Source organism: Dermacentor variabilis, chromosome 9 (assembly GCF_050947875.1).
Source record: "Dermacentor variabilis isolate Ectoservices chromosome 9, ASM5094787v1, whole genome shotgun sequence".
In the NCBI taxonomy this organism is placed as follows: Eukaryota; Metazoa; Arthropoda; class Arachnida; order Ixodida; family Ixodidae; genus Dermacentor; species Dermacentor variabilis.
The window spans coordinates 14,492,902-14,519,048 of record NC_134576.1 but is presented as its reverse complement, the minus strand read 5'-3'; the positions used below and the strand labels follow the sequence as shown (position 1 = coordinate 14,519,048).

The 26,147-nt window shown below is 47.4% G+C and overlaps 1 protein-coding gene across 2 annotated transcripts in view; it reads right to left on the bottom strand.

The window, feature by feature from the left end:
- LOC142558621 (uncharacterized) overlaps positions 1–26,147 on the bottom strand; it is a 92,873-nt gene that overhangs the window by 47,504 nt on the left and 19,222 nt on the right. For both annotated transcript variants that reach the window (XM_075670795.1, XM_075670796.1), the window contains one exon: positions 15,781–16,003. In XM_075670795.1, the coding sequence (XP_075526910.1) occupies positions 15,796–16,003 (208 nt within the window). In that variant the 3' untranslated portion in view covers positions 15,781–15,795. The remainder of the gene's footprint in view (positions 1–15,780; positions 16,004–26,147) is intronic.

The following is a 26,147-nucleotide window of genomic DNA, read 5'->3' as shown; positions in this document are numbered from 1 at the left end:
TGCAGCCAAATCGAGGATACCTTAGATTTTCTCTCTTACGCCAACTTCTATTCGCGCCTGCGCACAAACGGCAGGCGATCCCTCAAATTATCTAGGCACTATACTCAAATCACTCAAATGAACGTCTCGTGCTCACGTCACGTAGCCACCAGACGTTTGAGGGATTGTGCGCAGGCGCAAGAGCGGCGCTCGTTCTAAGTCAGTCGTAGCGGATCATAGCTTTCTCGCACCTTCCGGCGATGTGTCCTGTAAACATCACAGATGCTTCTGTGGGAGCAGTAGCGACCGTAGTAGAGCCTGGGCCGCATATCTGGACGGCAGAGTGCCTTAGCAATCGCGGTTGAACGTAAGTGGCTGAAAGGCCGCCGGTGACGATGACTGACCCAGCAACAGCGCCACAGACGCGAGAAAGACTGTACAACGTACCTTCAGACGCAAAATTAAGTTTTGACTGTGTTGCAGAAGTCGCGCGGTGCGGTACACTCTTAGGCAAAGATCTCTGCCACACAATAATCGTCATCTGCCTTGCTTGCGTTTCCTTTCTGGAAAACGCCGCGCCCACTACTTTCCTGTCGCGAATGCTATGTCATGCTAATAACGTGCATGCCGTTTGTTACTGGGAAGTACCGGGCTCGCCGCGCTAAAGAAAGGAAATGCGGACAAGACAGATTATGATTATGGTTGTGTGGCAAAAGCGTGTAATTTTGCTTAAGAGTACAGTGATGGACTTAACGTCACAAGTTGGCGGCTGGACATAATTATATTTATTCAATCGTGTTTTTTATTAATTGTAACAATGTGTCATTACTTCTCATTATTGACGGCACCTCCAGGACACCAAAGCTAGAACCCGGACTGGTTCGTGGGTTGGGGTTCACCGAGGCCTGCGCGTGCCTGGGTTGAATTGGGGGGTGAGGACTTACGGAGTTGCCATCTGTCGGAAGCGCCTTCCTTGCGTAGTATGAGGTATTTTGAAAGGAATTTACTGTACTTGCATAGGCTACACATGACGTAATTATTGATATTGACTCTTTACGGGAGTGTGGAGCAACATTAGACTGCAGGGCTGGTGAAATTTCACTCAGCAGCGATGTCGGACCACCAACGCTCCAGGACGTTCCATCCGATTGTCAAGGAGTATTTTCCGTGTCCACTGGTGTACGTGTACCTGTGCAGGCAGCGATGTCCATCCCAATGACCTCGCCGCATGCCCGTGTTGGTTTTTGCTGTGAATTGAACCCGAATACGTCAACACCCTAAAGAAGAAGGTACTTGTCCCTCACTCACTTATTGAAGTTGTAGAAGGTTGTGCTCACGTGTGGACGGTGAATGTCTTCTGAGTCGGTTATTCTGCCTGCAGGACTGAAAGTAGCATGCTTTGAGGAAGATGGTGTTGTTAGCATTCGTGCAGTTGCTACTTCCATGGACACAAGCTCGTCGCTCAGTGACCACTCTTCAAAATTTAGGAGCATGATTGTTAAATCGCTTCCCTCTTGCCACCAAAAAGCGCTCCAAGAGCTCGTTGCCTGCTATGCTTCAGTGTTTGACTTGGCACAAGAGTGTCTACATTCATTGCCGCACTTCCGCGTACACCACCGCGTCAATACTGGAACAGCGTCGCCAATATGACAGAAGCCGTGCCACGTTTCCTCAGCTGATCGTCAGTGATCGCCAAATAAGTTGCAGACATGCTAGAGAAAGGCGTCATCCAGGTGTCCAATAGTCCGTGAGCAGCTCCAGTTATATTGGTCAAGAAAGACTCATGGCAATTCTGCGTTGACTACAGGCGCCTAAACGCAGTGACAAAGTAGGATGTGCATCCTCTCCCATGTATACATGACGTCATTGACTGTTTACGTTCTGCCTCGTACTTCTCCTCTGCCGATCTGCACTCAGGCTACTGGCAGATACCTATGCACCTCCCAAACAAGAAGACTGCATTCGTAACACTGGATGGACTCTTCGAGTTTAACGTAATGCCCTTTGGTTTGTGTAATGCTCCGGCGACATTCGTGCAATTTATGTACACGATTCTGTGCGGACTTCAATGGGAAATATGCATGTGTTACCTGGAAGACATAATTTACGGCAAGACATTTCACAAACACAACCAATGACTGAAAGTAGTCCTTGACTGCATACGGCAAGCTGGACTGATATTAAACTCCAAAATTTGAGATTTTGGCGAGCGTCAAACACTTGTTTTGGGTTTCCTCATCCACAAAGAAGGCATCCGCCCAGATCCGCAGAAGCTTGCAGCCGTACACGACTTCCACCAGCCGAAGACGGCGAAAGACCTCCGCAGATTTCTAAGATTATGTTTGTACTTTCGCTGTTTTATTAAGCACTTTGCACGCCCAGTTCAGTCCCTCACAACACTCCTTCAAAAGGACACACCGTTTACATGGACTATCGAGTGTGAGTCTGCATTCCGTCAAATAAAATTTCTACTCGCCTCAGCTCCAATTTTGTGCCACTTTGATCCTGAGGCCCCAACTGAGCTTCACACCGATGGCAACGGTCTGGGCATCAGAAATGTACTCGTACAGATACATGGCAGATGCCAATAAGTCGTCGCCTATGCAAGCCATACTCTTGCCAAGGCTGAGCGGAATTATAACGTAATTGAATAGTAATGCCTCGCGGTAGTCTTTGCTACCCACAAGTTTCCATCATACTTGTACGGCTGCCACTTCACGATAGTGATACTACCATTTTCTTTGTTGGTTGGTTGGACTACGCGATCCAGCTAGCCGATTAGCTCGGTGGTCATTACAGCTTCAAGAATGCGACTTTTCCATCACATACAAGTGTGGTCGCTGTCACACCGATGCTGACTGTTTATCTCGCCTTCCGTCAGCAAGCATGCAAGCTACAAACGATGACTTGGATGGATACCTCCTTACCATCTCTGAACAGTTTCCTGATGAGATTGCCTTCGAGCGTGAGGAAAAGCGCGACAGTATGCTTCCATTAACACATATGCAGTTCATTCTTGCTTCTGCCGAGAACAGTTATCTCACTGTAATGTGGTTGACATCTTGCACTGTGTGGGCAAATGTGCTGTGCTGCTCTACTCGAGATTTAGGCCGCGTTGTCAACATGGCCTTCCTTCTCGAGTCCTATTTGCAGCAAATATGTCAAAGTGCTTAACTATGAACAATTACAAACATTTGTGTGCCACACAACTGTTGGTAAATAAAATAAGAAGGCAGTTCTATTATGACGGCTGCATTGGTACCAGAGCCTTTGGGCCAGTAGATATGTTGGAGAGTTGCTCATGGCAATATCAGCATAATCAACAGCTTGTCAAGATGTCTGCACACTGCTGCTGTGTTGATATCATGAGCAGCAAGTGCAGGCCAGCTAGTGCACATGCTAGTGTGCAGAACATGCACACATTTCAATCTGACCGCTTGCTGCACACAACTAAAATGCCCAGGAGAGGGCATGGCACAAGTTTCATGAAAATCCTGCACACAACAAAGTGGCCTATTTTTGTTGTTCTCAGTGTAGACACCAATCGCATATCCCAATCACACATCCAGCTGACTTCCAGAGGTCTGTGCTTGCGTTACCTGGTCAACAGAATATTTCTGTGCCAGATTTTCAGACCTGAATTGCCTCCTTATCGCCCAGGCTTCTCATAAAACAAAAAGACTCGGGGACACCAAGATCAGGTGCAAAAAAATTAATCGGCACTTAATGCATAATGGTGTGCAAATATAATCCTGAGCAGGAATCAAACGGCCACTGCTATTCATTTTGTATTCGCTTTGAAATTTTACCATTTGACATTGTTGAATGTTCATTTTAGTTCAGATAACACTTGTTATAGAGTCTCAAGAGAATGAGACCGATACATTTGAGGACTGCTTTGGATGATTCTGCTGCAGGAGAAGCGTCAGTTCCTGGGAGACATACTCGCCAGAAGTAGGACACACGCACAAGGCACATAAAAAACTCGGGCGAAACCTCCAACTGCTTTATCCAGGGCTCTTAAATAAATCTGTTGGACGTGCTGTCTGTGTCACTGTTATTCGCGGCAAATAGGTCTTTCAGCCAAGACGAACTAAGCCAAGAAGCAGTTCTTTTGAATCAGCTCCTGAGCCAGCACACAACTTGTGTTCAATAAGCTTTAGCCATGAATAAAGACGTCTTGGTTTTAGGAAGCCTGTATACAAATTTGTTATATCCATCTAGACTAGGCAATCTATTTGGGCAGTATCATCACGCTTGCATCCCTAACAATGCGCGGTGCTGCAGTGTCACACTTGAATGTACATGAATCCACCTGGTAATGTGCTGTTCCAATTATTGTCATTGTTGTGGTGCATTAAGTGAAAGCAGTTGTTTTTCATTTACAAGCTCCTCATTCAAACTGACGTTCTGAGGAAGAATGTGATAATACGTCAGCTGAAGAGAAACAACAGGCAAAACCTTCCAATGCACAACAGCGCACAGGGAGTGCAGTGCACAGCATGGAGAGATGACGACTGAAGCTTTATTGGAAACGATACGTGGCATACATACTGTGAACAGTGAATAAAGCAAAAGGAAATCAAGAAAGCAAGAAACGACAGTGACACACATTGGGACAATGAACTATGTTGGGAATGATCAAGGAATGCAATCTCCTTTTTCAGAGCGATATAGATGACTGTCTAACCCACGTGCCCTTTTGTTTTAAGAATCCAGAGAGCTTCAATAACTTCCCATGATGCCTCACGATTATGGTGGCACTACAGAACACTGGCACATACGCCATCATGAAAATGACTGGAGCTGTTTTTCGTGTTCATATAAATAAACGCCAACACAAGGTACCATCAGCCCGCCTAACTCTGCCACACGCACTGTGGTTTGCGTACACGTTACAATTAACTAGGAACCCTTCACTGCAGTGCCCCTCATAGCCTGCTGTGCAGTTAAGTCGTCCTAATATACTTCAAGTTTTGGCATATGCACCAGTACTGTGAAACCCTTACCAGAAAAATCTAATGGAGCAAATCGAATCTGTAAATAAAACAAGGCTGCACACTGACTTTTCAGGCTCTTACCTTTTCAAAGTGTCAGCACTCGAAAGCATTTTCTTGGTCTTGTAGATCTAAGTACTGCACTGAAAAACTTTCTTGCTTGTCATTTTTCCACACTCTCTATCATAGTCGATCATCTTTTGCAGTATTGCAAATTCTTCCAGCACAGATTACCTTTTCCTGCATTAATCATCTACATAAAATAACACCTCCACTAGAGCAAACCGCAAAATTTTGAAATTCACTCTTGGTGTTGGCAACAAAAATGTAAATGCGTTATCCAGGGATATTTTCACAATACGAGATTTCAAAGGGAACTTGAACTCTTAGTTTAGACGAGGCATCACTCATCAATTTCACTTTAATACCTTAACTTTATCATTACTGCTAAAAATGTGGCCATTTTCAGTGCTTTTACATTTTACATTTTATTTCAAGACATAGTAGTCACAATGTACACTGTGATACATAAAATTATAGCATGATCGCTGGTGTTTTGAATGGATGTATAGCAGTAATAATTGCCCAGACAGGTTTTGAGAATTCTTATGTGATATTGCAAAAAAGCACCTCAAGGAACAAAATGAAAGTAATAATGAAATATTTTTGGTATAAGTACTTAGAGTAAAAAAATATGCAGAAAAGTAGTAGCCTAGCAAATTTGAAAATGCGCAAGTTCCTATTGTGCAGGGAGCATTTGTTTTTACTCATTTGTTTTTGCTTGCACCTGATTTGTTTTTTATGACATTCCTTAGGCTCACAAGGTAAAGGTGATGGAGCGTGCAGAAGCCTCCTCACACTTGATTGTTGTCTCTGATCAGCCTTGCTGTGCAAGCAAGGCGGCCTAGCATATGCATTCAACTGGTGCCTCCACATGCTTTGTTCAGTTCCTGTGCAGTGCGGCAGAGTTGCACGATATTGCACAGCACTTGCACAGGCAGTGCTCGAAATTGAAATGCAAGTGCTTAGGCAGCTAGCCAAGCTTCAGACGAAGGTCGGTGTGAAATCGACTGCTTGCTCTTGTGCGAGTAAAAAGCTCACACGACGGATGTGCTGTCGAATAAAAGCAAACCACGGTGGAGAATATAAAGTTGTGCTTGATATTAGTCGAACACAATGATCAAAATAACATGCACTCATGAGCATCTACCGTTGTTTGAGAAATCGTTGGAACAGCGTATACATAGGATAGGAACCCGAGAGGAGCTTCTGTGTCTTCACTGCTGTTGTCACTAAAAGATTGTTGCCGCGTCAACGAAAGAACAAATTTTGTGTCTTCTTACAGAAGAAGTGCTCGGAGCATTGGATTTGACAATGCGTCCTCTCAGAGTTTTTTGAGTGAGCCAGAAATTGTCAAATTTTGCAAATAGTTAAATCCTAATTTCAGACGGTTGTTAGTAGAAGAGCACCAGCCGTAACGAAAGAGTAAAAGATGGTATTACATATGGAGTAGGGTTGCAGGGTCTGTCTTTGACAATTTCACATGCCTCCTGCTGTCCCCGCAAATGGGCAAGTGGCACAAAAAGTATGGAAGGCTGAAACCTGCTGTGGTGCATACAAGTATCATGATTACACAGTCCCTTCAACCTGGCGACTACAAGTGACAGGGCTGTGTCGTCCAGTACTGCTGCTACATCACGAACTCAACCAAGCCACTGCATCGTTTGAATTATGTTGGATCTGCAAATTGTCTTCTAGGCATTTCTTTCTTTCATCCCATGTTCCACTACAGCAATTAGAAGTGTGTAAGTTTTACTCGAACAGTATCTACTATATACTTTACGAGGTGGACAGCATTTAATCTGGTTTGTTATGTGCAACAACTTCACCACTACTTCAATCATTCCACGTGTTTTTACTCATTCTTGTTTTTCTTAAAAAGGCATTGTGAAACGACTGTATGAATTGTACTACCCCACTCCCCCCATCAATGCACCCTTGGGCCTTCAGGGCACTCTAAATAAATAACAAATAGAAGCACTGCTGATGTGCCTTACAAATGTCGCTACACTGGTTACACAATGTTTATCATGCAGTGTGAATGATGCACTTGGCAGCTTCACTTTCAGCAGGGCTCAGTGCCTTGCCTACACGCCAGAGCTTGGCATGAGCATTGCAGACAAAAGCTGGAAACCACTTTCTCTCTAATGAGAGACATATAGTACAGGTCTACGCAATCAGAGAGTCCAAAAATGTTGGCACAATATGCTGACTGTCAAAGTACACACAGAACAGACAAAATCTCAGAAGAACCAAAAAGAAATGAACTGACGCTGACCAAGGTGAACAAATCATCCCCATGACTGTACAAACTGTGAACAGATTGAACATGAACGCTAGCTCAGTATATGCCTGCGGGGATGTACGACTCTCGTGCGTGCCCTGAGGTTGTTTTCCCTGCACGGATTTTGCATCTCCTGGAATCCGACTTCCTTGCGTACCATCTACGACGGCAGTACGAGAGATGGCGCGAGTGCGCCCGATTCCTCCTGACGGCAAGGAGCGAGCCGCTATGGATGTGGGAACTCTGCCTGCACGGTCCACCTGCACAGTCGGGCTACTTTGCGGGAGGGCCCTTTTCCATTCGCTCGTACACACCTCCATCAGCACGTTCCATTCGTTGTAGTACGGCTAGGTTGATTATCGTATGAAAGGCACAATATATGGCGTATTGTTTGTTAGCACCACCACTGCGTTGTCATTCCTTTGACCGTGAGGCCACAATGTTTGCAACCTACGTTATGTGCTCAGTTACATATTACCTTGCACCCATCCCGTTTTCTGTTCTGTTGAACAAGCCTCCAATGCGGGGACGAAAAAGTCAAGTGTTAAAAGTGATTTTTTCAAGTTGGCCAGTGTCAGTTCTGCTTGAGTACTGTGCTTCTGCATCATTGCTCCCGTATACGTGATAAGCACAGCTCAGAACCCCTGTGAATCTTCACAAATTGGAGTTCAAAATAACGCTTCAACCATTATTTTCAGTAAATATGGTAAGACACCATTTGCAGCATTACTTGCCCAAGCAGGCTTGAAATGAACTGCAGAAAGGAATTCTTTGCCTGAAATTTATGTTTAATATCTTTTCTAGTATGCCTCCAGAAGATATCAGCTTTCTTTTATTCAATTTAATAGAGAAGCAATGTGTTTAAGTATCCTTTTTTCTGCGGCCTCTCATAAACAGCATGACATTAATACAAGCGTGGGTATGGTAGATGACACTGTAACATTTCAGCTTCAGCTCAAGATGCGTTAAATAGCTTTTGCACATGCTAAGCCTTGTCCGATTACTGGTGTGTACAGCAGAACCTCGTAATTACATACAGAGCTTATGCACAAAACAGTGGCATACTGGCAACCACGTACACAGTTGCATGTGCCGCCACCAACAAGTTGTCCAACATATGTGTTGCGGTTTCTTTTGTTCTTTACAAAGTGGTTGCAAATAACCCCAGCTCCTATGCATGACCATGTGATAGGGGACAGGCAATAGCGAGCAGCATTTTTCTACCTTTGGTGGGCGGCACTGCAACAGAGTGGATGTCCTGTGTGTGTGGGCACAGTTTGGTCAACCGTCTGCTGAGCTAGGACTGGTGCTACTTCTTTAAAATATGCCACCCGCTGCCGCATGGTGCCCCTCATCATGCGTGATTTGTTGAGCAGCACATGCTGTGCCAGGACGTATGGCACAGAGTGGTGCAGGCACCTGCATCACTTTTGGCCGTTCACGAGCACAGCTTTCTGGGCCCACCAAGTGGCCGGTTTCGTGAAGTCTAGTTTCAGTAAGCCATGCACACTTTCTTGGCACTGGTGAATGAGGCGGCAAAAAAATGGCACATTTGGGTTATCTACTATTAAAGGCTTCCAATTATTGACTAGACACACGTCCAATGCTACTACACTAAATGCACTCGGTGCACTGCCAAGCACACAGCGAAGATGCATGCTTCTTGCAATGGCGTTGCCAGCGGTAGGTATGCTTCTCTGCGGCTAACATAAATTTTAAAAAATAGTTTTTCTTCCAAAAAAGTTCGCAGTAATGTACCACCTCGTCTTACATGGCAGTTTTTGACACAATTTAAGTTGTTGTCTGGCCATTATAGAGCAAAGAGGAAAAAAAAAAGAAAGAGAACCTTGCCATCCCAGCCCTGAGAAAGCGGATGTCCAGCGAAGCTGTTGCATAATTTATGGTTCAGATGGTTGTTTTGACCTTGTCCTGTATTGAAATGTGCACTGCTGTGTGTGTTGTATGGGTGATTTCAATTATTAATGAATGCACTGTTTGCTTCACTTTGCAGAGTGCTTGTAGCCTCTGCAATTCGAGGAGGATAAGCCATTGCACTTTTGCTTGCTTAGGGGGTACAAGTCGATGATGATGATAATTTCTGCTCGTGGACGGACATGAAAAATGCCGACCAATGAGAGGCCAACAGCTTCGCAGTAAAAAAAAATATAAACAAAAAAAAGTGTCGCCATTTTTGTTGCCACTGGAAATGCACAAGCTTTGTGAACTCTGTGCAAATGTGTTTACTAGTGTCTCGAAGTGCAAAATTTGTAGCACTAAACTTAACTTTTGTGCTGCATTCGAAAACAGTGTGACAGAATGCGTGGTCACGGACAGGAGCATGACAGTACTGCACCGTTTTGGGTCTTCCACAAACAGAGAGTGATGCGGTGCCACTGTTGATTTTCACCGAGAACCTTATTGCACAGCCAGTGCTGAACTTGAATACACTGTAGGAGAATCACTTCACGAGCACCATGCACAAGTTCAGCCAAGATAACAGCAAATTGGATACCCTGAAATGGCAGTTGAATTTGCTCGCAAGTGCATCGGTTCTTGAAGTGAGAGGGCACGACTCTTTGCTGGTGGAGATGCATCTGCAAGATCTTTCAGCACTTTGCAATGACAGTGTTCCAGAAGAACAACTGGGACCAATTGGCAGCACAACAGAGACATCTTGTCGGCCACCGCTAACATGGCACGAAAGACGTCAAGCTACTATTGTGCCACCAAACGCCTACAGGTTAGCTGCAATGATCGTCGGCTTGCAAATCCCTGCTCAGATGATGTTACACATGCACATCCAAGGCATAGCAATTGCCTTGAACATCATCAATAATACACTGTCGTATGTCATAAGTAATTAGTGGCCATCCATGGACAAAAATTGTGACAACTCACATGTGATTTTCATCTACAGCATCGATTTGCTAGAAGTGTATCATATTAATTTAATCATCACATCATCATTAGCCTATTTCACGTCCCCTGCAGGTCGAAGGCCTCTCCCTGAGATCTACAATTACCCTGTCCTGCGCTAACAGATTCCAACTAGTGCCCGCGAATTTCCTAATTTCATCGCCCCAACTAGTCTTCTGCTGCCCTCGACTGCACTTCCCTTCTCTTGGTACCCATTCTGTAACCCCATAGGTCCAACGGTTATCTAACTGGTGCATTGAATGACCTGCCCAGCTCCATTCTTTTCTCTTAATATTGATTAATATATCGGCTTTCCCCGTTTACTCTCTGATTCAAACTGCTTTCTTTCCGTCTTTTAACATTAAGCCTAGCATGCTCTGTTCCATCGTTCTTTGCGTGGTCCTTAAGGGTACACTAAAGGCAAATATTAAGTCAAGCTGAAGTGATAGATTAGAGCTTGAGAATCTCTAAGGCGTCAATAATATCGCGAACAGGGCCTTAGCAATCGAGAAACTAAGGTAAATTCAGGACATTCAAGCACTTGCCCGATGACGAAAGCACTCGTCAGTTAAATTCTGTCACTATATAACTCAACCTCTCGTTGCAAAAAAACATCACTGTATTGTATCATAAGATGAAATAAAATGCTACTTGTACAGTTCTATTTCATTTTTAGAAAAAAGAACTATTTGAAATTACTCTTGAAAACGACGCGGGCGATCTAAAGGTTTCGTTTTCGCTCACCTCTGTGCCACCCACGCCTTCGCGTTTCAACAGTTTCGTTACTGCGTAGTGCTGCGCTGGTTTTGCTGGCTCGCAAAACTTGCACAAACTGCAAATGGCAGAGAGTTCAACTTCATTGTGATGTCGCGGGATGCCCGAATGGTCTACGCCACTTGACCAAAAAGCAGCTGCAGTGGCGAATCCACCGCTCTGTCTTGGCTCAGTGCCGTTTTACTCACCGACAGCAGCAAAGGGCGGTGATGGCGCATGCAACGTCACCACTCCCCCGGTTGGGAGGCGGGAGATGTGAATTTAGAAAAAGGTTTCCGGACCCTTCGGATGCAATTTTCTCGTAAACCAAGTCCTTTCTTGGCACGAAACAAGCGTTGCGAGGTTTCTGGAATGGTGTTTAAAAAGTCCACGTCAACTTATTATTTGCCTTTAGTGTCCCTTTAACTTACCTTAATTTACCGTGTCACATATACCCATATGCCACTGTTTACATGAAAGTACATTTCCCTGTACGGCAAACTAACGCCACCTAGTGTCGCATTTAATGGTCAGTACTATAGCTTCTGATAAGCCTGCCTTTGCTGTTGCCTTGTCAAATACAGTCGAACCCACTTATAATGATACCAGTTTTAACAGTACATTGGTTGAAATTATGGGGGTTTTACGTGCCAAAACCACTTTCTGATTACGATGCCGTAGAGTAGGTCGCCAGAAATTTTGACCACCTGGGGTGCTTTAACGTGCACATAAAGCTAATAAGCACACGATTGTTTTCGCATTTCGCCCCGATCGAAATGTGGCCGCTGTGGCCGGGATTCGATCCCGCGACCTCGTGCTCAGCAGCCCAACACCATAGCCACTGAGCAACCACGGCAGATAACAATATATTGGTTATAACAATGAAAAGCTGCTGCACCATCAACTTTTTTTATGTTTTCTATGGGGATATAACCCGCTTACTACAATGTCCCCATGCCATATTATCGGTTATAACGATGAAGTTTGGCTGCTGGGTGTCCGTGCCGAAAGGTAATGAAATGCGAAATTCTTAAAAAGAAAAAGTGAAATGCGAGCCGCTGCATGATCGCCCGCCACCCCAACTGCATCTGCGTGCTTCTAAGAGATGCACGCAGTCGCACGCGCATCTCTCTCGTCGCCCTCCTGCCAATACGAACACAAATGGGCTGCGCCCATAGCTCTGCGCCGGGCCACCCTCCGAAACACGAACGGACCGTGCCAACTGCACTGATAACACTGCTCCCAGATTGTTCAAGCGGACCTCACAGTTGGTTCTTTATTCTATGGCCCTCATTCTGTGCAATTCTGCTAACGGATTAAGTTGCTCGTGCTAGTCTTTGTTGCTTCAAAATCGTTCCTGGCCACATTGTTTCTCAGCCTCGTTTGACTTGCCACTGAAACGGAAGATGGCTGATCTGCCTGCTGATCATTGGCAATGCACGATATTGCCGGTGAAAAGAAAGCACACTGCTATAGATTTGGAAACGAAGCTCTTCTAACCAATGAGGCGATCGTCATGAAATTGCTTGCATCGGATGGCGACAGTCAAAGCCACGACGGCAGTGCTGATGTGGTATGGCAGGCTGCCTCAACATTGTCCTCGCGAAAGGTCCTGTAGACAGTTCAGTCCATCACGGGTTTGTTTTCGCGAGGGACCTTCCACTTCACAACGTGGAGCAGCTGGATGCCTTGAGCAGGATGTCGGAAAGCTTCGCGTAAAGCAAGTGAGGCTTGCATGAGAATACGCGGTGTTCTCATGCAAGCCAGTGGCAAGTATGCGGCGAGATGCCTGTGGCGACCTCGCTCCAGTGTTTCTTCTGGATTTCTCAAGCCGAGATGATGCCGCAGCAACCTTACTGCATTTTTTTAAAGGCGCCTTTTGGGGCCGCCGAAGTGATGCCTCGGCTGAGCTCATATGTCACTTGCTGCCCGTGACCCTTCTTTGCAGTTGTTATAGCAGTGCCGTTCTTGAACGCTGACAGCCGTGGCTTATTATGCGATCAGAGCGCACAGGAAGCAGAGTAAAATAGTTAAACGGGTCAACACAATCAGAAGCCGGATGGAGGAAAGTGGTGGGGAAGTGGCCTCCCCGCCATTATACCATACTTATTCGAATTTAGGCCGATAGTCTTTTTTCACATAATCATATTCACAATTCTAGAATCGGCTTAGATTCGAGGATTTTAAAAAACGCACCAGTTTTTCATTGAAACTGCTAAATATGGTACATCGCTAGCGCCATCTAGAAAAGTCAGTATCGTAGCTACTACTAGCCGTGCCAGTAGCCAACCGTACACAAGCTAGGTCACCATTTTGACCTGCGTCGTGTCGGCCGTATTGGTATGCGGCGTGGTGTTATCGCGACGGCACCAAGCAGGAGATGCTACTACAATGCCGCTTTCAAGCGAAAAATTGCAATAGCCGCAGAGACATAGTCAACTTTCAGCGTCGACAAGAAAAACGTCCGTCGCTGGAGGGGACAATGACAGGAGCTTTTTGTGTGTGCCGCAACGAGGATGGCATTTAGCGGACCAAAGGAAGGCCGTCACCATGAAGTGGAGACAGTTTTGGCCGACTTTGTTCAGACGCAGAGAGCAGCTGTCCTTCCAGTGACAACAGAAGTGCTCCAAGCGAAAGCTAGGGAACTTTCGAGACAGCGAGGCCTAATGCCAAGGGATTTCAAAGCCAGCCGGGGCTGGCTTCAGAAATTTATGAAGCGCTTCGGCTTCAGCCTCCAATGTCGCACTTCAATCACCCAGAAGCTGCCAAGCGATTTCGAAGAAAAGCTGATAGCTTTTCAGTGCTACGTGCTGTGAAAGAGAGAAGCGGCAGGCTAGAACCTTGGGCAAATCGGCAATGTCGACCAGACGGCTGTGTATTTTGATATGCCAGTGGCGTACGCCATGAATGAAAAGGGTGCCAAGGAAGTGAAGGTGCGCTCTGCGGGCTACGAGAAGCAGCGTGCAACTGTGATGCTGTGCTGCACAGCTGACGGACATAAACTCCCTCCTTATATGATATTTAAAAGGAAGACACTGCCTGCTCGAGAAACTTTCCCAAGAAATGTCAATGTGCGGGCAAATGAGAACAGGTGGACGACGGGTGTGATGGTGGAAGAGTGGGTTAAGATTGTGTGGCGACGGCGTCCATGAGCCCTTTTGACAAAGAACTCGTTCCTCGTCATCTGCGGAAATATTACACGGACTGGTTGACTGACGAAGACCACATGCTAACGGCAACAGGCCGCATCAAATGTGCATCGTTATCGCAGCTGGCGGGCTGGGTAGCTGCAGTGTGGGACGACATCCCAGGTACTTTGATTGTGCACGCCTTTAAAAAGTGCAGCATATCTAATGCGCTTGAAGGCACCGAAGATAGTGCACTGTTTGAAGGTGACGGTGACAAGGAACACAGCAACAACAACGTTGAATGAGCTCTGCACGTTAAGATTCAATAAATTCTGTTTGCATTTTGTGAACGCTGTCCTCGCTTTCTTTGTTTGGCCTACATTCGAGGTAACAAATATATGTTTTTTTGTTGGCTTCTGACTTTAGGGGGTTGGCTTAGAATTGGGGTCGGCCTAGATTCAAGTAAATACGGTAGTTTTCTCGGAACAGGTACGCCATCCCCCATTTCTTTCTTTTTCACGCAACCTGGTTATACATAACAATTATTGCTTATAACAACGAAATTTCCGTGGCAGTTGAATGTTGCGACAAGCGGGTTCCGCTGCACACCTCCAGTGCCTGCAGGCTGCATTACTCCATCAGGTCCTCCTTCCTTTGTCCACATGGACACAGCCTTTATCTTGTGGAAACGTGTGGTATTGTGTATATCAAAACATCCCAGCACATCCGTGGTCTGCAATTGTTGACACGTCCAGTGGTAGCCGAGCGCTGCTGCCTCGTCATGGTTACAGTGATGCCACAAATCAAGCAACTTGCCAATGCTGATCTCATTGACAAAAAAGACATTGTTTCAACATGCACACTGTACTCATCACGAGTGAAAAGAAATTGCGTGCCACCTGTTCTGCCAGTCGTAATTTTTGTTTCCATGTCCTACAGTGCGGTTGTCACAATTCTCGATATGATAACCTTCTGTTTACATGCGCCAATGAAATGTGCACCTTCCCTCTAAAGCTACCCCTGTTTGGCGCATTTGATGCAATATGCCTTCCTAGGCAATTACCTTGTTTATGTGCGATGCGACACGCTAGAAAGTTGAAACAATATGTTTCTGTGGCATTCATAAATGCAGCTTATGACGACAAATGAGCTCCTGTAGTTAGCTGCATTGAAGAATGGAACAAAAAAATTTCATTCACCTCAACCTATATTCCATAATTTGTGGCATGTTTTTGCTAAGACTGCCGTCGTGCTGCCAGATATTTCCAGAGCTTATCCGTACAAGCATAACTGCATCGATTCCAACATAATTGACATAGACCTGTCTCAGTTCATTACAAAAAGATAGAAGATCTTTTGCATAAAAAAAGGTGATCGCGGTAACCTGCAGACACACACAACATTGCCACCCAAGTGATCATCAGCCAACAACAGATGCAAAGATGCAATGGGGCCTCGTCACGAGTACATCTTGACCGTTGTGTATTAATGAGGTTTTACCGCAGCTTAACCTGACATAAAATAGTGTTATGAAGTGAGATGTTTGTTTTGTTGTGATATCGCTGTATTCTTGATTTACTTGTATCATTAATGCTACTCGGGATGAATGTGCACCCACGTGCCAGAACAGCCATCCTTAGGGCACAGAAAAATGAACCCAGACCCATCGGAAGACGGCTCAGTCCTCGTAGACCGGTGGCCGACTGTGGCTGCCGGCTCGCTGCCTCTCCTCCCAGGCGTGGAGCTCCATGTGGCGTGCCAGGTTGCGCTTGTGCTTGAAGGGACGCATGCACAGGCTGCACATGAACCGGGGCTCCTCGGTGTGGCCCCTGGAATGGGCGTCCAGTCCGCCCGGGCTGGCAAACACCGCCGAGCAGATGACGCACCTGGTGGGCAGAGCCGGAAGAGTGCGAGACGATGTAACAAAGCTAACGGATCTCCTTTTCTGTGGGTACAGAGCAATAACAAAAACGAGTCTTGTGCCCGTCATGACTGGTAATAGAATATCAGTATTTGTGTTTGATGCGCAGTTCTGAGCTTTTTGTTCCAAATTTCTAAAAAACAGTTACCGTATTTTCCGGTCTATAAGCCGCACATTTGTACAAGTTGCACCCCCCCTCAAAACGGCAGTTTTGAAGAAAATAATGCATATTGTTACGTGTGGAAAGACACAGACGAAAGATGCTATTTACACGCTATTTACACTGGAGCTAGGCAGCTAGGCTGACACTCGCTCGTGCCAAGGGCACCGACCAACTTCTTCGTCGTTCACGCGGCGGCTTGTATCTTGAGCATCGCTCGATGATATCGTAATATTACCCCCCGGCGGCAAAGGCACCTTCACTATGCTGTTAAATATCCAAGGTGCATGGAGAGTTGTAGGGCTTGAGTCGGGCGATGTGAACAATGTCACTGGTTGTCACAGCGGAGGACGTAGTGGGTGTGGCTATAACGATTTCATAGGTGACATCGGTCACTTTGCGTATCACGCGATATCGGCCTGTGTAACAGGAAAGCAGTTTTTCAATAAGGCCAACTTTACGCGATGGTGACCAAAGCAACGTGAGGGCGCCGGGCATAAAATGGACATCGTGGTGGCGGAGGTCGTAGCGTTGTTTCTTTGAGACACTTGTAGACTAGCGCGCGCAAGTTGGTGAGCATGGTCAGCATGGGCGATTGCATCACGGGCATAATCGCTAGTTAAAGCTGTGGCAGATGGAAGCACAGTGTCCAGTGGTAGTGTCGGTTCGCGACCATACAAGAGGTAAAATGGGGAAAAGTCAGCAGTTTCGAGACGGGAATTGTTGTATGCAAAGGTAATGTAAGGTAGAGCCAGGTCCCAGTCACGGTAGTCGTCTGAAACGTATTTGGATAGCATGTCTCTAAGGGTGCGGTTCAAATGCTCAGTGAGGCCGTTCGTTTGGGGGTGGTAGGAGGTGGTAAATTTATGCTGTATTGAGCAGGCACGCATGATGTCGTCAATGACTTTGGCCAAAAAGGTGAGGCCACGGTCTGTAAGCAATTGACGCGGAGCACCATGCATCAAAATGATATCATGTAGGAGGAAGTCCGCAACATCAGTTGCGCAACTGGTCGGAAGAGCACGGTTTATGGCGTAGCAGGTCGTGTAGTCCGCCTCGACTGCAACCCACTTGTTTCCTGATGTGGAGTCCGGAAATGGGCCGAGAAGGTCCAAGCCGACACGATGGAAGGGCTCGATGAAAGGGCTCTGCAGGGATGTCGAGCAGCTGCAGGTAACCAGCGGGGAGCTGGAAAGGCTTCTTGCGCCGTTGGCAAAGTTCACAAGCGGCGACGTAACGTTGTATGAAATGGGCAAGGCCCTGCCAGAAAAAACGGCAACGTACACGGTAATGGGTTCAAGATACGCCGAGGTGTCCTGCCGTTGGTGCGTCGTGGAGCTCTCCTAGAACAGTGGAGCGGAGGTGTTTAGGTATTACAAGCAGGAACTCAGAGCTGTCCGGATGAAGGTTACGACGGTCGCGGAGGACGAAGAGGTGTAGAGCAGCATTGGCCGGAGAGTGTTCAAAACGGTCAATGAGTGCTCTGATGTAAGTGTCACGGCGTTGCTCATCGGCGAAATGAAGCAGCTGGGATACGGAGAATACGCAAGAAGCACTGGCAATATTGGAGGAGTCAGAGTCGTCAACAGGGTAACGCGACAAACTGTCAGCGCCTTGGTGCAGGCGGCCCGACTTGTACACCACGGAATATGAAAATTCTTGTAGCCTCAAAGCCCATCGACCAAGTCGGCCTGTAGGATCTTTTAGCGATGAGAGCCAGCAGAGAGCATGATGGTCAGTGACTACGGAAAAAGGGCGACCGTAAAGGTAAGGACGGAACTTCGCAACCGCCCAGACAACAGCAAGGCATTCGCGTTCTGTAATGGATTAGCTGCGCTCTGATGGTGCTAGGAGGCAGCTCGCGTAAGCAATAATGCGATCATTGCCACGCTGAAGCTGGGCTAAGACGGCACCTAGGCCATGACCGCTGGCATCTGTATGTAATTCTGTAGGGGCATCAGGGTCGAAGTGGGCGAGAATGGGTGGTGAGGTTAGGAGAGTGACGAGACAAGAGAAGGCGGCAGCTTCTGCAGTACCCCACGAGAATTGTACACCTTTCTTCAAAAGATTAGTTAGGGGTCTAGCAATTGTCACAAAATCTGGAACAAAACGACGAAAGTACAAGCACAGCCCTACAAAACTTCGAACGTCTGCCGCTGTCTTCGCAACTGGAAACTCTCGGACAGCGCAAGTTTTGTCTGGATCAGGCTGTACTCTGGAAGCGTCAACGAGATGGCCCAGAAAAGTAATTTGTTGGTGGCCAAAACGACATTTGGACGAGTTAAGTTGCAGCTTCGCCTTTCGAAATACATCAAGTATAGTTGTGAGACGCTCAAGGCGAGTGTCGAACGTTGGCGAGAAGACGTCGTCGAGGTAGCAGAGGCATGTGGACCATTTGAAACCTTGGAGCAAGGAGTCCATCATACGCTAAAAGGTGGCAGGGGCGTTGCATAATCCAAACGGCATTACTTTAAATTGGTATAGGCCATCAGGTGTGATGAACGCGGTTTTTCCTCTGTCCAATCATCAACAGCAATCTGCCAATATCCCTAACGAAGATCAATAGACGAGAAATAGGTGGAACCGTGCAGGCAATCAAGGGCATCGTCTATACGTGGGAGCGCGTAGACGTCCTTCTTTGTAATGCTGTCCAGATGACTGTAGTCTACACAGAAGCGCCACATGCCGTCCTTCTTCTTAACCAACACCACAGGTGACGCCCAGGGACTCGAAGGCTCAATAATGTTTTTATTGAGCATTTTGTTCACTTCATCTTGAATTACTCGGTGTTCCGACACAGAAACTCGATACGGTCGTCGGTGAATAGGCGCAACATCGCCAGTAAGAATCCGATGCTTGACCGTGAGCGTCTGGCCTAAAGGGCGATCGTCGAAGTCGAAAATATCGCGGTAGGACGATAATACTTCGTAAAGGTCTTCAGCCTGCGTAGAGGACAGGTCCGTTGCAACCATTTTCTTTATGTTGGGATCGACGCCCGAGGCTGGTGCGAGGGGCATGATAAGCTCGTGAGAACCATCGGTCGATAAAGCTGCCACGTACTGGTCACCGAGATAATCAATGGTGGCAGGGCAAATACCTTGCAGTAGAATTTGCTTTGCCAATCCAAAGTTACAGACAGGCATGCGAGTGTGGTTTGCAGTAATAGTATGTATACTGTGAGGCACGGTGACGTCGTACTGTATTGGAATGTCGAGCAGAGGAGTGACGAGGTACTCGCCATCAGGAACTGGTGGGAAAGACAACGGTTCAATGTAGGCTATGGACTTTGGTGGCAGGCAAAGAAAGCCGGTGGAGCGTAAGTGGCAGTGTGGTGCGTCAGAAGGTTCTGCGAGCATCGGCAACTCAAGGCGAAGGGTACTGGAAGAGCAGTCAATAAGAGCAGAATGGGCGGAGAGAAAATTGAGGCCGAGAATGAGGTCGTGGGGGCAATGAGCAATTACGGTGAAGAGGACAGGAGTTTGGCGGTCGGCGATGCTGACCCGTGCCGTACACATGCCAATGATAGGCACAGCACCGCCATTCGCAACGCGGACGACTTGTGCCGACGCTGGGGGTGAGGAGCTTGTTCAGTCGCCGTCGGAAGGCAGCACACATAATAGAAAGATGTGCTCCTGCATCGGTGAGTGCGGTGACAGGATAGCTGTCAACATCAAGAAGGTTTCGGTTAGTAGGTAACGTGAGCAGAGAATTTGAGGGCAGGGTCGACAACGCAGCTTCACCTCCAGAAGCTGCAGTGCCTAGTTTTCCGGCTGGGTTCGGGAGGCGATAGGCGGGGTTGGGGCGAATGAGACTGGTGGCGTCGAGGTGAGGGCGAGCGGCTGTAGCGAACGTTCGGAGCAGGGGCATCAGCGGTAGTGGATTCATGGCAGGTGGCATAGGTTACAGAAGGTCCAAAGGTGCGAGAATAAGTGGCGGCGTAAGTCCGAGGAGGTGGTGGCCATCGGTTGCGGTAGTGACGGGCGACGTGGCCGATGCGACAGCCGTGGAAGCAGATCGGCCTGTCATCAGGGGTACGCCATTCGTACGGGTTGCGGCGAGATGTGGCAGAAAAGGACTGCCAGGGACGAGGAGGGCTGCTAGATAACTGGGGAATGCTGGGTCGAGACGTGGAACACACGGTGTTGAGACCCATGTTTTCAAATTCCTGTCTGACGATGGCCTGAATCATCGCAATGGTGGTTGCTGGCAGATCAGGAGGCGTCGTGGAGAAGGGTGGTGAACAGGCGGGCTCGAGTTCGTGGCAAACAATACGGGTGACGTCGTCACAGGTGGTGGTCTGATGCGGTCGACCCTCACATGTCGATGTAGCAGCAGTGTTGGGTAGCCGCGCAATGTGGTGCGAGATACGCCGGCTCTTAGCCTGTTCAAGGCGACGGCATTCTTTTATAATGGCATCGATAGTCGAGACATTGCCGAAAACAAGCAAATTGAAAGCGTCGTCAGCGATGCCTTTTAGCACATGTGCCACTTTATCTGCTTCGGACATATTATCGTCAGCTTTATGGCATAGAGCCAAGACGTTGAGGATGTAGGAAACGTATGGCTCTGTAGATGACTGAACACGAGACGCAAGAGCCTTTCTCACGGCAGCCTTGCGCCCAATGGGGTCGCCGAACAGTTCCCGTAGCTTTCCTTTGAAACTGTCGCAACTGGTTATTTTGTCATCATGCGTTTGGTGCCACAAGCACGGGGTGCCGCCAAGATAAAAGAGGACATTGGCGAGCACAATCGTTGGGTCCCACCTGTTATTAGCACTGGCGTGTTCATGGAGCTTGATCCAGTCGTCGACATCCTGTCCCTCCAGGCCAGAGAACACACCTGGGTCACGATGTGGGGCAACCGTGACGATTGGAGCAGTTGAATAAGCTGAAGCAGTTGCAGAGGTGGGCTCGTCACCGGGAGGCATGGTGACAAGCTCGGTGTGCCGACCACTTCGGAGTTCCGTGGTGAGGATGGGGATCACTGACCTCCACCATGAAATGTTACGTGTGGAAAGACACAGATGAAAGATGCTATTTACACGCTATTTACACTGGAGCCAGGCAGCCAGGCTGACACTTGCTCCTGCCAAGGGCACCAACCAACTTCTTTGTCATTCTCGCAGCGGCTCGTATCTTGAGCATCGCTCGATGATATTGTAATAAGTCGTATATAAGTCTTATAGTGTATAAGAGACACCTGTTTATACGGTAAACGATTTAAAAACTTGTTGAGGATCAGGTCATGAGAAAGTGTTATGAAAGTAGATGCTCACAGCGGCCGCCGCCTCTGCATGCATCCTGTGGTAGGCTGTGGTGCCTTCCAACGTCTAGACAATACTTTTGTTCAGCAGTATTTTATTCCAATTGCATTAACGATGCTATTGATAGCTTACGTGGAAGCGTTTAGTCAAAGCCATGCAAGTCGTCCTTTTCCGAGTACCTTACAGACAATGCAGCTATTTGAGGTTGGAGTTCCGCTGGCACATCACTGTCGTCTTCCGATTCACTGGTGTCCAACTTACCAACATCACCATCAGTCGTGAACGGCATCAACCCAGCCTTGCGAACCCCTGCCACGATCATTTCCTCAGCAACTGACTTCCATGTCTCACTAATCCATTTGGTCCCTTCTCGAAAGTCATAACTTCCCCGACTTTGCTTCGCATGCTGGCTAGTGAGGCTGCAACGACACACACGAAGCATGCAGCGCCAACAGCAACAAATGTGATCAAGTGTCTGAAGGTGATGTACGATGGAGCATCATTTGATGACTGCTTGATGCAAAGGGCATGGCCATAGCATCCAACATGATTCTGACTGTATATAAGTTCTATAAGATTCACCAACGAAAAATACACAAAGAAACAGCAACTTATAATTGCAAAATACGGTACCTATTTCGAGCAACATTTCAAGAAAAACTTGAAGCTTCAAATAAGATTTCCGTTTCCAAGTTTCCAACATTTTATACCATGCACAGGGGTGGAAGTGGGCTCGGGCTTTTGGAGGCATTCAAGGAGCAGTGATAATGCCATTTTGGAGCAGCTTTGGAGCAATAAAAGGAGAGCTTTGGAGCATTATAGCTATGCTTTGAAGAATGTGTCTAGGGTCAGACACCTTGATAATTGCAATTTTCTATTCATGACATGCGAAAAAACCACAATGTGATTCCTTTTTATTCAACACTCAATACTTTTTGCTGACAACATGTGCATCTATGACTAGACAAGACAGGTGGCCAAAATGTGTACAGGTGTTCAAAATATCACAGCTGACCTGATCAATGATTCAGAACAGACTAGCTGAAAACAAAATGTTTGGTTGTGCACTGGATAACTGAACATGAAGTTTGATTAGCTTATTTTGACATGATAGATTCAAGCGTGGAGCACTCAAGCAACACGGACAGTTCCCATCGATGAGCAGCACATCTTGCTTGGTCAGTAAGGATAGCCGTTTCCTCCTTCTGCCAGTGGCTCTTCACATTTTCGTTCGAGTAACACTGTGGCTTCCAACATGTCGGAGATAGGCCCTACATGACACACTCGAGAAGGTCATTAGTGATTGGCACCTTCGTGGTGTCGCCGACATAATGCTTCAAGAATGCTTTTGTGTGACAAAGGTGTTTGTTATTGACAAAGAGGCTCGATGGTGAAGTGCCTGCTTGTTGTCGCCTATCTCTCACAGTCTGCATGTGGCAAGGAAATCACAGCCTTTGTGAGCTTTGCTAGTCTGAGACTATTCGTGGCCATTTTCAGTGTGCCCAATGTGCAACCACACTGGTCGCAATATTCCAGTCGGACGTTTCCCAAGTGAGGCGCTCATCAGTTGACTTTGCTGGCAGGGATCACTGGTGGTAGGGCATTCGTACTGTTCCTGCTGCACCAAACTTCGGGAACCTGATGTGAAGCAGCACCTTGTTGTTCAAAAGTAGAAAAGGTAACCTTCAGGCAAGGTACTGTGTGCAGGCCATATAAAAACCCATAGAATGCCTTTTCCTGAATTGGTGTCCACAGCTCCATTTCTTTTTCAGTATCTGAGCCCAGTTCAGGTTCCAGTTAACTCATAATTCAATGTCGGAATTTTTCAAATGGGAGCCAGAACTTCAATACACTTACTTGTGCTCATGCCCAGGCCACCGGCATCTAGCGGCAGCAGCGTACAGATGTGCTAAACTGACTGCACTTCTTACAGTCACTTACGGTGCATCAGGTTTAATTTGATGGCAAAACATAGAGGCAGCCGGGATGGGGCAGTTTTGGCAAAACATGGTGTTTTGGAGCAGGATGGCACAATGCTTTCATTCCTGAATTCAGCTTTGCATCCTTAATCCAACAAATCAGCACCTGTTGCAGCGCACTTGAAAGGCCTTCTCGCACATGTGCAGTGGTGGAGCAGCCTTTTTGGGTCCCGTCCTGATGCGGGCAAAACGCTGATGCGGCGCAGCGAATGGTGCAGTGGCAAACATACATCTAAATACCAGATTGTGTCAAGTTTAACTGAAATAGTCAATAAATATAACAGAGCAGGCTTTATGTGAATCAATGAGGCATTTGACATAAAAATTACTAAACTAGTTTATAATTTAGTGTCAATGTGCGCGCTTCGTCGGATTGTAATTGAATATATAAGAAACATCATTTTGTTACGCGGAAACTCAAACGCAAACACCTTTTAACACGACAAAATTTTCCAGCTGCCGTTTGAGGTCTATCATAGTAGAAGCGGCGTGGCCACCTTGGTTCCTTGCACACCATCATAAAAAGAACGACAAAACTTCGTGCATAGCGTTCACCGCCCGTGTTCCCCAGTAAACATTACGGTTAGATAAGCTGCAGTTGCTGGGAAGCGCGAGAACTACTCAAGGATTTTCTAATGCTATCGCGTTCCACTTTTAAAGGCAAAAATTAAGCGTCCTCCACATTTCTTTCTGCATGCACTCCAGCCGTGTGGCTGATGGTGTCCCCTGCACTGGGACGATGCTCTGATGAAAAGCACCGACAGCAGGGAGCGAATGCTTTGTCTGCCTCTCTCTCCAACGGATCACCGAAACTGGAGATTATGCCATCTCAGACACTAAACGTGCGAGAAGACAGCTTACATGATGCCACACTGTCTCGGCATGCCCATTCTTCGCACAGGCGACAGATTACCTCTAAAGCCGCGCGAAGCTGCGTATGCGCTCAGCCCACGGAGCAAGACATTTAGGAGGTGAAACTTCCACCAGCGCGAGCGAGCGCGGGCGACCAGATAAGGTCACAATTGTTGTATGCGCCGACGGGACCGTATACAGTGGCGGCGCCATGCGGCGCGTCGTAGAAGCCTCAGTGAAAAAAAAAAAAAAAAATGCAGCGCCCGGGCAGGCGGCTTCGGTGCGCTCTCAACGGTGGTAATTTCTTTTCAGGCCACCAGCACGATAATGGCTCCGTGGGAATGTGACTTTTTCTGGTCGCCGCAAACAGCGGAGTTTCCACTCCTAAATGTTTCTTGCTCCGTGGCTCAGCTGCACTTACAGACCTGCGCAGCCACGGCCGAGACACGTGCCAGAAATCGAGACGTGCGCAACCTTACCTATGCCACAGGATGATTCCCTCCATTTTCTCAACCTCAAGCTCGTGTTTTCTAATGATCATGTTTGCTGGACATATCAACCCCGTGCACACAAACCACTCCTGCCCTTCTCACTGGCAAACAGTAAACTAGTAAAGAGGGCTACTGTTCACGCCTGCTTCTCTAATGCATTCGACTAGTCCTGCCATCACAGACTAAATGGCAGTTCTCCAGCACAGGTTACATGCTGGGAAGCCTTAAGCTGTCCTGACGGATTACTCTTCTCAGTAGCTGAGGCAATCCGTAGAAAAAGAAGAAAACCTAACGGCAAAGCCGTGGTCACCAAAGAGCAGCCCACAGAAAAGGACCGCAAGGTCGCAGTGATTCCATACAAGCATCAAATCGCCCATCGACAAAAAAAATCGGTGAGCGGGGTGGTGTGCTTTCTGCTCCACACAAGCTCGTTCGATATCAAGGAAGAGCACCCCTATCAAGAAACAAAAATCCCTGTGTGAAGTAAGTGCTTGCCCTCGTTTCTTCCTGTGTCCCCTGTCCCGCATTGCGCTGTAGTCTAAAATTGACTTGTGTGCTTCTCCCTGGGCCACCATCGCTTCTGTGCTGCCGTCATAATGAACTGAACAGGACAATGCCACCTGCACAGCACAGGTGGTATTGGGTGGCACTGGCCGATGTGGTAACAGGCTGCAACCTGTTGCGGAATGCTTGCCACTTATATGTCCAAACGGATGGCTCATTAGCATTCGATCCCGAGATCACAATTGCGGTTTACATTGACGGTTCTTGCAGTGGTGCCGCGCATCTAACACTGTCTGCGTGCCCAATGGTGGCTAATCGGCCTCGCCTTCACACATGCTTTCACACTTTCCAAAATACGCACTGTTTTTGTTGTCGGTCAACGTCACATTATCACTGCGATCGGTCCCGTCAACCGGGACAGACCTTGCACCGACAGCAACACACCCAGCCGATGCGGTACCGTACTGCGAATGGTGGCGTTCCGAGTACTGCGGGTGTGCATCGAGCCAACGTCGGGGAACGCTCACAGTTCTGCCGCTGCGTCAGCTGCGGCCCATCCACGCCACGCTCAGCGCTCCTTTGGCGCCGTAAACCAAGTGGAACACTCGCTCGGGCGACATCGAGCACGCTGGATTCTGCGGCGCACTCGTCATGTGGCACTGCACGGGTCTCTACACCGGATATATCTAATATTAGAAAAATCAAACAGCAGATATTACATTCGCGAACAGAATTATTAGAACCCTATTCAATACGGTGATATTCAAGTATTTACACACTCGCACTGATAATTCCTCAAGGTAAGCTAGCTTCACCCGAGGAGGTTCGTGTGTTGCCAATTGCCAGTGGCAGCCCGAATG